This window comes from Anas platyrhynchos, chromosome 4, assembly GCF_047663525.1.
Source record: "Anas platyrhynchos isolate ZD024472 breed Pekin duck chromosome 4, IASCAAS_PekinDuck_T2T, whole genome shotgun sequence".
Lineage (NCBI taxonomy): Eukaryota > Metazoa > Chordata > Aves > Anseriformes > Anatidae > Anas > Anas platyrhynchos.
The window spans coordinates 18983127-18999378 of NC_092590.1; the positions used below are offsets into that span (position 1 = coordinate 18983127).

Below are 16252 nucleotides of genomic sequence, written 5' to 3' on the forward strand. Positions count from 1 at the left end.
GCTGGATCCCATAATTGCCATGAGCCATCCCTATCTGCTGCACTGAACTAATAGCATTGTACACCACTTTCTGAGGGCTGGTAGTAATTTGGCAGGTTCTGCTTATGGTATTAGAACTGCTGCACACAACCACTGATGGAATGTAGGTGCAGTAATATCCTGCCCGTCAGGATCCCTGGTATTTTGTAAGTGACCATATCCTTATTGATCTGATCATCACTGGCCATAGGGTTTAACAGCCCTTTTTCACCCATAAGTTAGAGGACAGATGCAGCCCTGCTATCCCAAGCTCACAAAACCCTTTCTTAGTGCTGATGTGCACCGTGGTGGTGCTCGGGCAGTTGATGTGGGAAATCTTTGCCATGCACAGTCCCTCTCACCTCCCTTAGGAAGCATTTCATGGGAACGCTTCTTTCCCAAGGTGGGATCTGATTTCTCCAGCTAGGACAGCAGAGACTTTCCACTGTGCTGTACAGGCTGGAGAGAAGGCTCGGGGCCAAATCTGCTGCTGGCCCGATCCCATGAGGGAGAACTTGACTCTGTTGACTTCCAGGCTCTCTCTGCAGGAACAAGCTGTCTTTTACCTTACTTTTTTTCTACTCAATTTCTCAGATTCCTCTACTTCTATGCTTTTTTCATCCTAAGTTGTTGGCGATAAGGCCTGATGACAGAGAAGCGTGCTGTTTTCGGGGCAGCACATCTGTGTGCCTCAGACCCCCACAGAACCGCAGTACAGACACGTACTCAAGTCTTTTCCTGACTGAGCATACTGCCATAATTTCGGGATGGGACCACGCTTCGAACCCAAACAATCTGGAGCTGGTTCCTGGCAAAACCTTTTGAAAATAGGAGCAGCAAATGGCCTCTTGCCTGTTGTTTGGTAGATCACCACGTGCGTGCCTCAACATGTGTCGTTGGGTTACTCGCTCATCCTCGGCCCGCCTAGGAGCCAGGACCATCTGTTTGGGCTCTGTTTCTTTCTTCTGGAAACCAGATGGAAAAACTATTTTCCGGCTTCATTCGAATATAATAATTTCCAGTCCAATGTTGACTGGCTGGCTGTCATGGGCCGTGCTTAGTCCCAGAGCAATCCCTCATCTGTCACACAGCTGTAGCGTGTATGTCAGGGCCTGGCCCAACACCCTGTTAAAAGAAGGTTTTTGTGATGTCTGAAGGATCTGACTTGGGCTTGAAAACCCATGTTTGCTGAAGTGCAGGGAGACCTCGTGGTGCCCAGCTTTGAGCTGTCTGCATTTCAGAAACGTCCAGGCACAGCTTTCTGCAACAGAGACCACGTTCACGTGATGAGAACTGGACATCTGCAGTCAAGTCCCCCCAGTACTACTTCTGAAAAAAGCTTTAAGGTGAAACATGAAGGCTCCAACCACGTGCTTGCAGGGTTGGTTGTTCCATACTTCTTCCCCCTTAGATTTTTTTTTGATCTTTTGCTTGTCATGTAGGCTAGAGTAGAGCTCAGTTGGGAGGTTCAATTTCTTTTTAGTTCTGTAATTCATCTGCATGCCCACCCACCGTAGCAGGTTGCTGGTGTTGGCTCTCCCAGCTTTCCTTGATTATTTTTTTTTCCATTTTGGGTTCTGTTATTGCTAACTTCTTTTTGTCCTTTTTTTTTTTTTTTTTTAACTTGCAGTGCAAGCTTCACATAAAGCCTGTCCAGCCAAGGATGTTCCTGCATTCACCTGCTTTTGCAGTAATGTGTCTCTGCCATCTGTTTTTTGGTTTTGTTTTTGTTTTTTTAACATGAATAACTATTAACTCATCTAATAACATAGTGGGAACAAGAAGGAAGAAGGGTTGGGTGCAGGACTGTGTGCCTCTGGAAATCCCAGGGGGGTGGGGGTGGAAACAAAACGATACCATGGATTTTCCTGGGCAAAACCAGCAGTGATAAATCATTTTTGGCACCAGATCTGAACTGAGAGTCAGGGCTGGAGGTCGGCAGATCCGGGTGAGTGTCACTGTGCCTACCCAGCTTTCGGAGGGCCGGCTGCCACAGCCCTGTGCTGAAGGGGTCCCCTGGTCCGCAGAAACCAGCCTCAGGGATTTATTGCTATCTGAGGGTTACAGCTGGCTTCCTGCTGTGGCTAAACCCTGAAGTTTAGTCCGACCCGTATCCCTTCAGGAGCGAGTGTCTTAGAGCAAAACTTGTCCCGCTGTTGGGGAGGGAGGGAGGGGGGTATGTGTGTGTGTAGGTAACAAAAGTTTAACTCACCTTGCATGCCATTACATTTGCATGATTTATTTTTTTTATTAGCTACTGTTTTTGTTGTCTGACCAGATAATATTTGTTGGCCGGGGTTCGTTGTCACCTGCTGGCATATTTTCACAGCCACCCTTCCAGGTCAGTGTAGTGTCTGCTCGCCGAATGCTGCGGTGGGAACCGAACAGCGCTGCAGGTGCCTGGAGCAGGGACCGTGTCTCGTTCCTGCTTCCCATGCATCACTTCCTTGACCGTAACCTCTGAAAACTCACTTAAAATAGTGCCAGGTTTCCCGTGTGCATGATCTTGGCGAGACTTAGCAGTGCTGAGGGAATCAAATGCCCAGGCAGAGGAAGGCATGTACTCTTCAACATCCTCTTGCTGCCTTCAGGAGCATTATTTACCCACATATTTACAGCATCCAGGTTTTCAAGTCAAGGGAATCCCATTTTATTGGCCAAATGCTGGTTAACATGAAAGGTTCGAATTAGGATCTCCACCCCTGGAGCAACCAGGGCAGAAAATGTGCTGCATGCCTAGGGTGACTGCCCCGTTGCCTGAAAAGCATCAGAAAGATAACACGTCAAAGCATGTTGAGGAGAGGCCAGAGGTTTGTTAAACCTCAAAGTGACTTGGCCTTCTCAGAGGGGTGGACACAGCAGCCAAGGAGGGGGAGAGGGTGCCTGTCACAGTCACATATCCCCTGAAAAGTGCAAATGAGATATCTAACGTAAGCCAGGCTTCGCTCTTTGGCCAGCACGGTGCGGAAATCGGTCTGTTTAATGTTTTATTTTCTATGCCATTGCTTTTCGGACAGAGTCTTTCCCTTCCTACCCAAGAAGTGGCGAGCCATGCTTACCCTATGACTGCTGGATTTCTTTCTCTTCTGCTGATGTGCTGCCAGCATTTCCACTGCTCCTAGCTAGGTAGTCTCCTGTTTCTTTCTTTAAAGCACTCCTAAAAATAGCTCTCTCCACTTAAGTCTCACACACTGCAGTTCTTTGCTTGTTTCTGGGATGAAATTTCTTGCCTCTCTGAATGTTCTTTAAAAAAAAAAAAAAAAGAATTATCACTTTTCTGGAGTTTTGGTCGGAGAAATGCATTTGGGGTGTGGCTTTTGGGGCTTTCTGCTTTCTAACCCTCACTGCCTAAACATGGCTTAGGGAAGAGGATATCTAAATGCAGTGTCTTGGATAGACGGCAAAAATCAGAGATGAGCAAGCTAGAAATAAAGTAGTTGTCTCTTTTTTCTTCCAATCATGCCTCCTGGTCTTGTCAACCACAATGTGCTTCTGTCAGGTTAGGTAGGTTTTCTAGAAGGTCATTTAGCAAAATAAAACTATGGTTCCTGTGACTTCTGTCAAACCTAACTTTAAAACCTTGAGTTATCAAGGAAGAAATCTGCTGGCGTGGATTTTTTTACAATCCCATTATGTGCTCCTGTCTCAAGCCTGAATGCTTGTGGCAATATGTTTTGTTTCAGCTGTCTCTGTGCATGTCTTCTTTTTAATTACCAGCATTTTGTGCCAAGTAAAAAACTTAACTTTAACGTGTGTTTGTCCTGCTTCATTTAACAGCCTTTCCAAGGGATGTTTGGCAGGGGAGATCAGCTGAGTCGAGCCATTTTTCTTTTCTGACAGAAAGCCATGACCAAGTGCATTCATGTATTTTTGGTTGGGTTTCTTCCTCCAGCACAAAGCAAGCTGTTTTGGAGAAACTGGGAATAACCAGAAACTTGCAAAAGTGAAAGGTATCATTTTGTTTTCTTCTCCAAAGGAGGAATTAATAATGACTTTTTTCTCCTCAAAACCCTGGGCCATGTTTAGCTGGTTATTGCTGCACTTCTTTCCTTTACTTATGCCTTTTTTCACAGTAGTCCCTGGTTCTGCATGGAGTAAATGATACTCTCAAATCTATTTGGATGTGCTTTCACCTTTGCACGTAAGTACAGTAGTAAGAGACTCACCCTTTCTGCTCACTACTAACATGAGTAAACCAGGTGTTTTGCTGGGGACTTCTTTTAAGTCCACTTACGTACAAGTGGCATTGTTAAAACTATTTAAAAACTTCCTGTAATAACCTGCTTTTGCTGAGATTTTGGGAAAAAAAAATAGCCATAGGAACATGACATCCATCTGCTGTTGAATGTCTGAGTTACCCTGCATAGCTTCCCTGCACGCCTCAATCTTGCAAATCGGCTGGTGAAACTGGGGCTGGACAGCCGCACGGTTGCATTGCTCATGAAGCACTGCAAGCTTTAACGTGCCATTAGACAGCGATGATAACGAGCTGATGATGCTGCACGTCCCTAATAAGGTGGATTTCAAACCTGAGAGTAACACAGACGAGCAGGAAAGCACACAGGCATGCGTGTTTCTGGGACGATGACGTTCCCTAGGCACGGAACAAACCCTTGAAGAGAAAAAGGAACAAAATCCAGGTTGTTGAGAGAGGCCACGACTGCTCTGTAGGGGTGGGCATGCCACGTGTCTGGCAGTCCACTGAGAAGGTGGACGTCGCCCATAGCTCTCTGGGAAGGCAGGCAGGCGCCCTTCGAGCTCAGGGTCACTGACTGCATCTCCTTGCTGTGCTGCAGCCTGTGGTGCCGCTGGGGAGCGGGGAAAGCAGCAAAAGGCACCTGCCCCCAGCTCCTCTGCAGCCCAAAACCTGCAATGCGTGTTGCACCCTCGCTGTGTGTGCTTCTGGCAGCTCGAAGTCGCGCCAAGCAGAGTTACATCTCTGTGTCTCTTTAAGCATGCCCTTATTTAACATGACCAGTGTTTCTCCAGGTAGTTGTAATTCTGCTTCTCCTAGAACATCCGAGTGAGAATGGAAATGTCTTTTTGTGTGTGATCATATCAGCTGTGTCCATTTGACTCCAGTTACCATTTGCCCTTCTAAGGTGTTAGAAGCGTGTTTCTGTCTCTTCTCCAAGGACCCTGGTTGCATTTGCAGTACACGATATCCATGACACTCATCAGCGTGTATCAGCATGGGACTATACAAATATGAAGGGTTTTTTAATTAACGGAAAATAAAGCTGTGAACAGCGGTAGAAATATTGTATTTGTATACATTTTTAATATCCTGATTGCCTTAAACTATAGATGTAGAACTTTATTACCTTGCTATTTGAAAATAACCCATGTTTGTAACTAAATAATTGTGTAACCTACATACAGTGTTAATGCAAATTATATGTATGCATCTGTTAGATATTGTCACTTTATTTGATGTTAAAGTATTTCTTTTTTTTTTTTTTTGAATTACAAATTGAATAATAACCTCATAGCATAAGCTCAGTTATTTCTTGTATATTCTTTAGGCTACGTACACAAATAGTGCCAACACTTGAAGTGGGGAGAGGAAATATATTTTTTACCCAAACGCGTTGGTCTTTGAGTTGCCTTTGTGACTTTGGTTTGCTGCTGCCGTTTCCCAGGTGTGATGGGAGGGATGTGAGGACATTCGAGGTTCCCCTACAGGCTGTTTTGTGCCATCAGGCTGTCTCTGTAGACTTGTGCTGGTGTTTGTCAGTGGCTCTGTGTGGCTGCCACGAGCCTTCGTGTGTTCCCTGACCCAGGTGCGGTGCCTTGGCGAGGTGCGGGCCCCCGCAGCTCCCGTGCAGCTGGTTTGTATGACACGTCCCCAGCGCACTCCTTTCATTCATGGCTTACTTGCTCTAAAATGTTGTTCCTCCTTTTTTTTCTTTCTCTCTGTCTCTCACTTTCTGTTTTTCATTTCAATTCTGAACCTCTGTTTCTTTTCTTTTCTTTTTTTTTTCTCTTCCTGTAGCTTCTTCTTTATGTAACCGTCATCTTGCCAAAGCCCCCACACCCTCTCTCCCAGCGGACAGTAGGGCACTGGAAGAGCCTGTGGCTGCGTGGGCCCCCGCCGGGAGGAGAGCCATCTCATTCTTCCATCACGTCTGCCCTCCTCTCCTTCCCTTTTTGTTTCCCACCTGTGCGTCTGAGGGTGCGCTGTGCTGTGTGTCTCTGTGCGGGCTCGGGCTGCTCCCGGCGCGTTGCCAGCAGAATTGAGGCTACCAAAAATGACAGAGGTAACGGCTGGAGGAGGGAGCTTGGCTGTAACGTGAGATGCTGCTCTGGGATTTTTTCCCCTCCCTGTTTTCTTCCCTTCTGCCATAACGTGCACATGCTGCTGATGACGAAGAGACTGGCAGACGGGATGCTGGTGAGTGTGCGTAGCCAGAGGGCTTCAGGGCTGCCTCTGAAGCTTGAGTCTGGCTGCTTCGGACGCCACAACTTCATCACAAGTACGTCCCGTGCTGCTCTGACGTGTGATGAAAATGCGTCCTGAGACCTGGGGGACTTGTTAGCATGAAGCTGCGTGAAGCGGAGATGGCTGCTGTTGCATCCTGCTGCACTGAAGGACCTGTCCTGGGCGGTTGAGGCTTTATTATTTTCTAGTTGATCTGCCTCTGTATGAGCAGAGTAGGAGACTTGTGCAATTGAGCTGCACTGACTTGTGCTTAGATTGACTTCTTTATATTTTTACGAGGTCTAATTAGTGATGATTTTTTTTTCCTACCCTGAATGTGGGGTACTCGTTTACTTTGGAAGTGAATACACTCAAAAGGCTTGAAGAGTGCCAAAGCATTGTTCAAGTGTAAAAAGAAAGCTTGCAGGCTTGGTGTGTGGTGAGCTCTAGCTGGTCTGAGATGGATGGAAGGAGGTAGCCTGCCCCTTCGGATGTTCTTTGTGTGGGGTTGTGCGCTTTTCTTCTGACCAAATACTGGTGATTTTCCTCATCTGCAAACTTTAATCAAAGAGTTAACCTCCTCTAATCTGCCAAAGAAAATGTACTATTAAATTGTCTAAGTTTTGCCTCTTCCAATTTGTGCGAGAAGCACAGGGTGCCAGGGGTGTTCACCGAACTCAGCTGCCTTGTGTCCAGAAGCACAGCGTTGTTCAGCGCTGCTCAGTGCTGAGGGTTACATCTCCTGAGGCTCCCTCCACGGGGGTGGCGATTTTTCTATCACGATAGAAAACCTGTTTGTCCTGGAAACATCTGCAATCAGGTGACTTTATAGATACAATGGGAAAGATTATTAAGTATTGGCCTGGCGTGGATGCTGTAACAATTTGTGCTACAAACAGAATTGCATGCTGCTGCCTGATCTGAAGGGATGCCCTCTTCAGGGTCCCTGCTTCGAGGAGGGAATCCCCTCAATTTTCTGTGAGTCCCTGGACTTTTTTCTTACTTACGATTTGTGGTCTGGGTTTATCTTGTGGTAGGAGTCTAGCCTGTGAAACACCATTGTTACAGCCTTTCTCCTGAAATGTAGTCACTTACTGTGGAGCTCCTGCTCTTAGCAGGGCACGGGGCTGTTTTTTGAGCCCTGCCCTGTGCCTGCTCACCCGCGTTGTGCAGTCGTGGGTGGCTCGGCATCATTCACTGCAAGCAAGCAAAAACAAGGTGGCAGGTTTGGGGGGTTTAGTTCAAAGGAGAGGACATCCAGTGCTGCTGGCCCCACCACCTCACCCGTGTAGCTGTGCCCTGCGACCTTCCGAAAGCCTGTGTGTGACAGGAGGGAGGTCCAGCTCCGGGCAAAGTGCCCCACTGGGAGTGCTGCAGCATCAGGAAGGTCGGGAGAGGGACAAAACCCTTCTGTTTGTTAACTTCTAAACTCCAGATAAAAATATGTAAGAGCTTTATACGATTAGAGAAACAGGCACAAAGCCAATAACTACCACTTATATGAACTGCCTTTATTTTACAGCTCCTAGTCTTGCTGTGCTGGTGCCTTGAGTCCTGCATGCAGCTCTGGCCTTCGTGTCTCCAGAAGGACATAGTGGAGGTAGCGAAGGGCACTGTAATGATAAATGGGATGGAGCAGCAGCCGGCCAGGTGAGACCACGAAGGCTAGGAGGCCTCAGTTCGGAGAGGGTAAAGCTGAGATGAGAGAGGATTGGCCCCGCTGTGAGCTGGAGGTTGCAGCAGATGTCCTCTAGAGGTCCCTTCCAGCCTAAATTTTTCAGAGTGCGTTACAAAGTCCACACAATTGTGCTAGCAGCGGTTCCTACCTGCTGGTAACCAAACCAGTGGGACTAGAACCGGGGGGACGCTCGGTCAAGGAGGAGGGAATCTGCTCAAAACATTGAGGAATTTTCTTGCAGAGCAGGGAGCAGATTTCCAGAATTTGTTGCCTTGGGTGAAGGAGGCAGATCATATCAACAGGAGTTCAAACAATAAATAAACAAACAGGTGAATGCATAAGGAGCAGATCTATGAGGAATTTTAGGGGGATGAAGCAGGATGAAATTTCTGACATCCCCAATCTGGTTGTGGTAGATGCGGGGCAGGAGGAGGGCAGCGAGCAGCAGGACACGCAGGGGCACTGCGGGCAGGGTTTGCGCTGAGACGCGTGTGGACGAGGGACTGGAGCAGAGCTGGGGGGTGACACTGGGGGTGACACCGTGCTGCTTGGCTCGCTTCCTCCCGCACGCCCAGCTGCTAGGGGAGGAGGTGTCAGCGTGGGGAGGGGATGGCAGCATGGAATGTGTTGTCGGACGGCCCAGAGCTGGGATTTGTCACTCACTGTCACAAAATGGCCCCAGCAGAGCTGGAAAGTTCTTCACACAGAAGAGCAAGCGGGTGCCCAACTTTAAAATCACGCTTATGAGCTTAACCCTTCTGTTGCTGCTGGAGAATAAAAATGGGTTCTAAGGAACTCCCCAAACCCAGGGCTGCGAACAGCTCCCAGGTTGGACGTGCTTCGTGGCACAGAGGGGGGGTTTTGTGGTGTCGTGCTGCCATGGGCTGGGTCACGGTGTGCCAAAGGAGGGGTCTGGGTTGTCAACCCACCAGCAACTTGAGCAGTGAGGATTTCCCCCGTGTTTGGTACCTGCAGGTCTCACTTCAGAGACAAAAACACTTCATGAACGGCCCCAGGCTGAGCAGGGTGGAGGAAGTGTGGCAGTGCTTCTCTGAGGCAGCACTGAAATAGTGGAGGAAATTGCCAGAGGGTTACTGTTAGCACATCTCCCAGGCAAGCACCGCCTGGGCAGAGGAAGGATGAGGTGCTGCACAGCACAGAAGGGCGAGCTGGGATTATTGTACAGGTGGCATCAGGAACAAGTGGCAGAGCTCTGCTGAGACGGGGCTGGATGTGTGGCTGCTGTGTGCTCCGGGCTGCTACCTGGGATCCGAGGGCACCGTGCTGGGTGCTGACATGAGGTTTTGGGAGAGAAGAGCTTTATCCCAGGGGTTTTGAGGGAGATCAGACAGTGGTTTGGAGCTGCTGTTTCCCTTCCTGCTGCCTGTTCACCTGAGCCACGTACTCTGCTGGGCTCCTGCAGGCCCCTGCTGGAGCAGGCTGGCTCTGTGCTCAGCATTCTCAGCAGCATCCATGGCGTGATGCACTGGGGTGCCTGAAGCTCGCGAGGGAACCACACCAGGACTCAGCAGCATCGGGCAGCTTTCCCTGTGCAGGGAGCCTGGGCAGGGTTCCAGGACAGTCCTGTGCTCTGGCCGTGGGCCCAGCACGCTGTTGAGGGAGCAAGACAATGGCACAGGCACGGGCCATACTGAACTTCATCTCCTGGGGGTTTTGGTGGGGAGGAGATGTGCGAAGTGGCTTTGTCCGGCAGTCCGGGTTATTTTTTGTTTGATACCATGAACCCCGGTTAAACTGCGCTGAGATCCCGCAGCGCTGGGGGATTTCACTAGGGGTGTGCAGGTGGAGCCCACGGGCTGCCCAGCTGGAGAAAACTTGTGAGGAGGAGAAAAGGTCAGCGACTGGGCCACCACGGGGATGAGAGGAAGGCCTGGAAGGGAGGAAGGGACACACGCCCTGCTCAGAAACACAGACCTGGGAGGTGGTTTCCAGAACGCGGCCAGGAGGAGAGCTGAAACCCGAGGCGCGCTTCTCACAGCGGACCCAAGCACAACAGAGAGGATGGCTCTGGCACGGAGCTGCTCCCCTGCAGCCTCCAGGTAAAACTGGTCCTGGACCCGGGTAAAAAGCATGAAACGAGGCTCGGAATCCAGGACAACTTTCTTTATTGCTACCAGAAGGCTTTCATCAGTACAATGGCTCCAATACAATACCTTCCTCAGGGCTGTGGAGAGAGAGCTTACAATTGGGACAGGTCATTCTGAGAAACAGAGGTGTAACATTTAAAAGAGACAAGCTTTTAAAGGTTTTACTCTTGGTTAGAAGTTACATGAACACAAAACTCAGGGTTAGGGTCTCTTGGGGTGGTTTTTTTTGTTCTTTTTTTTTTTTTTTGTGACTGATAATTACACACCTTTCAAACCTCAGGCTGCCCCAGCACTTCACCACACAGCGCTGGGCACATGCTAAGCTGAGAAACACATGGGAAAACAAACAGAATTTTCTCGTCAGAATTTAAGGTTTACACTTGATTTAGAGAGTCAAGTGTTGGTGAATATCCACACTGAGTGCAACATTTCCTGGTGCAAACAAGAAAAAATACCGTCTTTGTTGAAGTGACACAAAATCTGTTAGCTGCTTTCTGTGTTTGGGAACAGTTACTGCTTAACTGCAAGGTGCAGAGCTCGGTGGCTGGCTGCCCTAGTGTTCTTCTAGAGTACGTTCACACTCCTGTGGTTATTAAGTGTGGAACAGTTTGCAAGCATTGTTTTTGTGTTTTTCCTAACCTTTCATTTAAATCCAGTTTTTAAATATTATCACATTTAAACACCAAAGTGCTAACAAAACAAAAAAGGCCTTTTTCTTTAGAAAGAAAAAAGAAACCTGTCATGATAGTACAGAACATCATGCACAAGACTTGCAAAGAATTAGAAGAGAAGCAAGCAGAAAGAAGAGCAAGGAGCGGATGGAAATCAGATCAGAGAGGTGTTAATTGGCTGGGAAACCTGGAACAACTCTGCACAACTCATGTGAGCTCTCAGACATGGAGAATGGGTTACAATACACAGGAGCAGAAAAACAGTGGAGCTGACAACACTAGAAGGAAACAATTTTTTGCTACTTTTTTTGTTCAGTTTTTGGGTCTTTTTTAATTTTTTATACTTTTTTGTGTTTTTAAGTGCTTAAATAGTGGAACTATAATTAGCCGCACAAGAAAAAAAAATTCAAAAAAAGGGCTGGGATATTTTTTTCTGTTTTTTGGCTCCCTTCAGTTCAGCCTGAGAAGGTATGGCCCCTTCTCCCCCCACTGCGAACACTACACCAGGTTCTGCGTGGTTTCTAGAGTAGCAGCTACGGCGCAGCGGGTGCTGTGCGCTCGCAGCTACATCACAGACACTGGCTGTAGAGGCGGACAAGGGGAAACGCTGCCCTCCTGCCTTGAGACATCAGCGCTACAAACAGAGCCCATGTTTTCAAGAGCCACTACCTCCGGAGCAGTGTCTTCGTTGTAGAGGCGCTTGATACCGTCGTAGAAGTCGTCCACTTCCATCTCCTCCACTTTGCGCTTGGCAGAGGCTTGCTTGCAACCGCTGGGAGCTGGCAGACGCTGGTAGAGCGCGGCTGTAGCTGTGACTGGCACTTCTGGCCTGCCGTTGTCCTTGGAGAAACCTGGCCCTGGGACAGAGGAGGGCTGGCATTTGAACGCTCCTCTGTTACAGGTCACCAGGGTGTGCTGGAGGGGACTGTAGACATATACAGGATTGGGCAGCAGAGAAGACTGCGGAGTGGAAAGGTGATGTGCCACCAGCTCCCGGCAGTGGATCAGCTGTGAGCTGTCCATCTGGAATGAGACAAGCAAAAACATTGGCGCTGCAGGGCCGCTGCTGTGGGGAGGCCTGGCTGTGCGACAGGACCTAGGACTTCCTCCCCGGGACGTTTTCTCCCCGGAGCAGGGCGAGGCCACATGCATCAGGACATGGCTCCTGCCTCTGTCACCTACTGGCCGCAGCCGCAACAAACTTTTTGCAGACCTGCCCCAGCACCAGCAGCACAGCCATCCTCACGGGCGCCTTACTGCAGGCTGGGGTCAGCAGCTACGGATCTCGGCCCGGTCTGGCCGTGTCCCTGGAGCACCCAGTCCCTCCCTGCTGCGACGCCGGCTGCCAGCAGCCCTCACCTGTGCCTTCTGGAGCAGCTCGATGATGAGAGCCAGCCAGTCAGGGAGCAGCTTCTCCAGCTCCAGGCTGACGATGGCCAGCGCCAGCATGGAGCCCTTGAACTGCAGCAGCTGGTAGCAGGCCATGCAGTGCAGCAGCTGCTTGGTGAGCACCGCCACGTGCTGAGAGGGGCTCAGCTTGCGGAGGATGGTCAGAAGCTGAGGCCTGCTGGACACCGCAACCGCGTGGAACTGAGAAGGAAAACAGACACGTGAGGCCGCTGGGGCCACTGACAGGCAGCCCCCCACGAGGTCAGGTCACACCTCCAGAATGGCAACTGACGCATCTCTGATGCGTGGGGATCCTGCAGATTAACCCTTGAGGCAATTTCCAGACAGTGGAAAAAGCAGCAGGGTGCTGAACCCACCAACAGCTTGGTGCAGCCCTTCTGGCAGGGCCTGCCATCCTACACACAGTCTGTCCTGGGTCTCTGCAAAAGGCCACCCCCCTCCACCCTCTCAACAACCCAGGTTTGGCAGTTCAGCTGTCCCAGACAAAAATCCTCCTCAAGTAAGTCAAGAGGATGAAAATCAACAGAGAACCTCAAGTCACTTTCCTTCCTTTTCTCTTTCATCCAAGAATTTCATTCTCTGGCCATGTCTCTCTGCAGCAAGCACCGAGCACACCCACTGCCCAGCAGCCGTGCGTTCTCCTTGGTTCCTTTCTCTCCTCCTGGCACTCAGCTTTGAGCAAAACCACTGACAGTGAAGATTCAGGGGCAAGGCTTTCAGGAGCAGTGAGTCACAGTGTGCGGCTTGACATGCCTCAAGGCAGGGCCTGCATTTCAAAAACTGCCCCTGAAGTGGCACAAGTCTCCTCTGAAACTTTCTGGCAAGGCTTTTATTTTTACTTCAGAAACTACTTATATGGAGGAATTGCAACCACATCCCAAGGTCCTCGCTACCCTACAGGTAAGGTGTTTTTTTTTTTTCAAGATACCTCTTGATACAATATTTACACCCACAGACACCAGAGAAATGCAACCAGCCCCTTATTTACAATGTGAAGGAAATCCAGTGGCGTTGCCATGTGAAGATCCCAGTTCAGTTTATCCAGGATAATCTTCTCCATTCTGCGAATTTCAGCTGGAGAACAACCACAGAAGCTATCCCGAGCCAACACCTTCAGTACTGGAATCCTCTGCAAAAGCCAACACAAAGAAGAAAAGAGAGAACCCATCATTACTATAAAAATCACAGAAAATGCTTCATTCCTGCCCTGGCAAGCGTCAGCTGCCACATGCAAGCAAAGACAGGACTCAAAGACACATATTCAGGCAATGCTAAGGTACTAAGAGCAACCAAAAAAAAGTTACCTCATCTTCCTCAATGGTCTTTGCAGCAAGGAAGAAGCAGCTGATTGCAATACAGTTCAGGTACTTTGGACGGGCCTACAACACAAGAGCAGAAAAGTCGCCCTGTGAGTGTGACGCAGAAATGATGCACGCCCTTTCTGCACGGACACCCTACGAAGCAGGGTCCCAGCTGCCTGCCAAGCACAAAGCCGCACTCCATGACGTCAGGCAGGACAGAGATCTGCCAGCCCCGGGATCAGGGTTGGCATCCGCTGAGGTGCGGCAGTGGGGTGGAAAGAGCTGGTTTGTAGGCACTGGAGTAGAAACGGGAAGGAGAAAAGCAGAAGGGCCAGATTATCATCTGGCATAAAACCATGGCCATCCCACCTATCAGCAGAGCGTTGAGTGCTGCTGGGGGGCAGGCACAAAAGGAACACAACAAATTAAAAGAATTTTGAAATGCTGTCTTTGTCTATAGAAGTTAAAGCACCCGTTTAAAAAAAATAAAATACCACTAATGCTGTTTCTTACTTCAGTTCTCAAAACCATGACCCAGGAATTATTAAGGGAGAGCTGGTCCCTTTTACAGTAAGTTGCATTAGGCAAGGTAAGTTGGATTTTAAGGGGAAAAAGGGATTTTTAATACGCATTTAAAAAAAAAAAATTATGGGCCTTGATGTAGGAGAATAAAAAGAAAACCAGCAGCGTGCATGGGCTTGTAGGTATTTGTGTAGTCCCTGTGATGGACCAGAGCAAGTGCTCAGAATGCAGCATAACCGCTGGAGGTTTTGCTCTGTAGCAATCTGTCCGTGGGCTCCTCTGCCAAAGGGCTCCGCTTCCAGTGTGAGAATACTGCTGTGCCTAGTGGCGGGGTCTGGGAAAGGAGAGGAGCTGCTTCTAAGCCCTGTTACAGCTGAGTGGGCAGACAGCTGCAGAGCCATGCCCCCACCTCCTACAGCCTGCTGGCAACTCGTCCTCTTCTGTCCACCTTATGGGATGCCAGAAGCAAAGGTAAGTGAAAATCCTACACTGAATGTAAAAGTGGAAGCTGAACTGTTGCCACGGTTAGTTCTTGCTGGGTACATTGTAGTAGCCAGAACAGAGGTGCGCAGTAGTTCAGGAGATCCTGCACGTTACTGTCATGAAATCCAGAAGGTTGTTTCAAGGAAGCCACAAGGGAAAGACACAGGCTTGTTTCCAAATTGAAGATGTTTAATAGTATTTAGCCACAGCTACTTAAAGGGACCTTGCTGTGCCTGGAGCTGTGGCTTCCTACCACCATTTAAACTTGAACTTAAATATTTGCAGGGAACCCACTCTTGGGGGGTGGTGCATGTGCACGTGTCTGCATGTACGTTCAGGAGTCTGAAAGCAAAGAGAATAAACTCCCTCAGGGCAAGACTGGAACTTGTTCCTCACTACACAGACAGGTTAGAAGGAAATCACCAAGTGAGCATAAAAAATCTGCAGCAATAAAGGGCTCCAGGTCAGTGTTCAGGGGAAAAACAAGCAGATGTCTAGAGCAGGTTCCTACCATCAGGCAAGTTTATTCTTCCTATTAACAATAAATATGGACCCTCTTTTTCCCAAGTGTGCCCCCTCTAGAATAACGGTGTCTTTTCCCAAAGCTCCTGTCTCCCATCCTGGTCTCCTACAGGAGCCTCTGTCTGCCTCTTTTGCTCCTCACCGCAGGGCGAGTGCTGCTGCGCCCAGCTGCGGGTTAACTGGGGCCTGCAGTCAGCTACAGCGAATGCTGCTGGGCACCCAGGGCGGGATGGTGAGAGCCATGGGGCAGCAGCCTGAGCAATTTCAAAGCATGCTCACAGTGAAGGGAAGGCACAAGCTGTCTTAATAATAAAATCCTGCATGGTAGTGCCTGGATTTAAAGAAAAAAAAAAAAAAAAAGGAAAAAAAGAGTTGAGCTACGCCAGTGGAATAATGACTTTATGGGAGAAGAAAACGGGCAGGGAGTGTAAAGCCCTGAGCTGTTTGAATAATGCTCACCCAGAAGGGACACAGAATGAGCTGACAGAACACCTTCCCACATTCCTGCTCACTGCCTGAAGCATGCAGTGAACTCTTACTCATTTGCTCATGCTCTCTTTGTACACTCTTTGGCTGCTGCAAATAACTGAAAGAAAAACTACTCATGGGCATTGACTGTTGGGGGAATTAAAGTATCTTTTTCCCACCTCAGTATTTCAGTAAATAGCCAATTTAAGATCTTGAAAATAAATAGTTCCATGACTTGTAACTTAAACATTATCAATATTTAATAGTATTTAAAGAGTAGGATAAGGGATGATGTTGCGTTATACTGAAACAAGTCACGTTGAAATTAAGTACGCAGGCTGCAAATGTGTTTTTCAGCTTAGATTTCCTAAGCTGCATTACTTACCTGCTAGCGATAGTAATGAGATTAGACACATGCAGATGAGGCTGCAGATTTCCCAAGCACAGGCTGTAACTGAGCAAATATGGGGAGACAAAAAAAAAAAAAAAAAAAAGCCTGACTTAACAGCTCAAGGCCAGGGGTTTGGGGTTGGCCCACAGTTTGTTCAGTCGTTTGCATGGGTGCAAAACACAGTCAGGCTCAGCGCTTCCTATTTGTTGCCATGGCAGGCTTAGAGCACGATTGGCTGACAGGCAGAAGAGCAACAGAC

General features: G+C 48.8%; 2 protein-coding genes across 10 annotated transcripts in view; one reads left to right on the forward strand and one right to left on the reverse strand.

Annotated features, from left to right (window-relative positions):
* The window catches only part of SEPTIN11 (septin 11), a 64116-nt gene extending 53939 nt beyond the window's left edge, over window positions 1-10177 (forward strand). For 5 of the 8 annotated variants that reach the window (XM_013101854.5, XM_027456071.3, XM_021274042.4 and 2 more), the window contains exon 10: window positions 1649-5605. In XM_013101854.5, coding sequence (XP_012957308.1) covers window positions 1649-1664 — 16 coding nt within the window. In that variant the 3' untranslated portion in view covers window positions 1665-5605. Of the gene's footprint in view, window positions 1-1648; window positions 5606-6013; window positions 7657-7961 lie in introns of those variants that run through there. The other 3 variants (XR_011809317.1, XM_038178970.2, XM_038178969.2) reach the window with 3 other exon arrangements.
* Window positions 10178-10226: 49 nt separating this feature from the next.
* The window catches only part of CCNI (cyclin I), a 37837-nt gene continuing 31811 nt past the window's right edge, over window positions 10227-16252 (reverse strand). For both annotated transcript variants that reach the window (XM_005021924.6, XM_027456074.3), the window contains exons 4-7: window positions 13611-13685; window positions 13295-13435; window positions 12256-12486; window positions 10227-11919 (exon numbers count right to left, since the gene is read on the reverse strand). In XM_005021924.6, coding sequence (XP_005021981.3) covers window positions 11461-11919; window positions 12256-12486; window positions 13295-13435; window positions 13611-13685 — 906 coding nt within the window. In that variant the 3' untranslated portion in view covers window positions 10227-11460. The remainder of the gene's footprint in view (window positions 11920-12255; window positions 12487-13294; window positions 13436-13610; window positions 13686-16252) is intronic.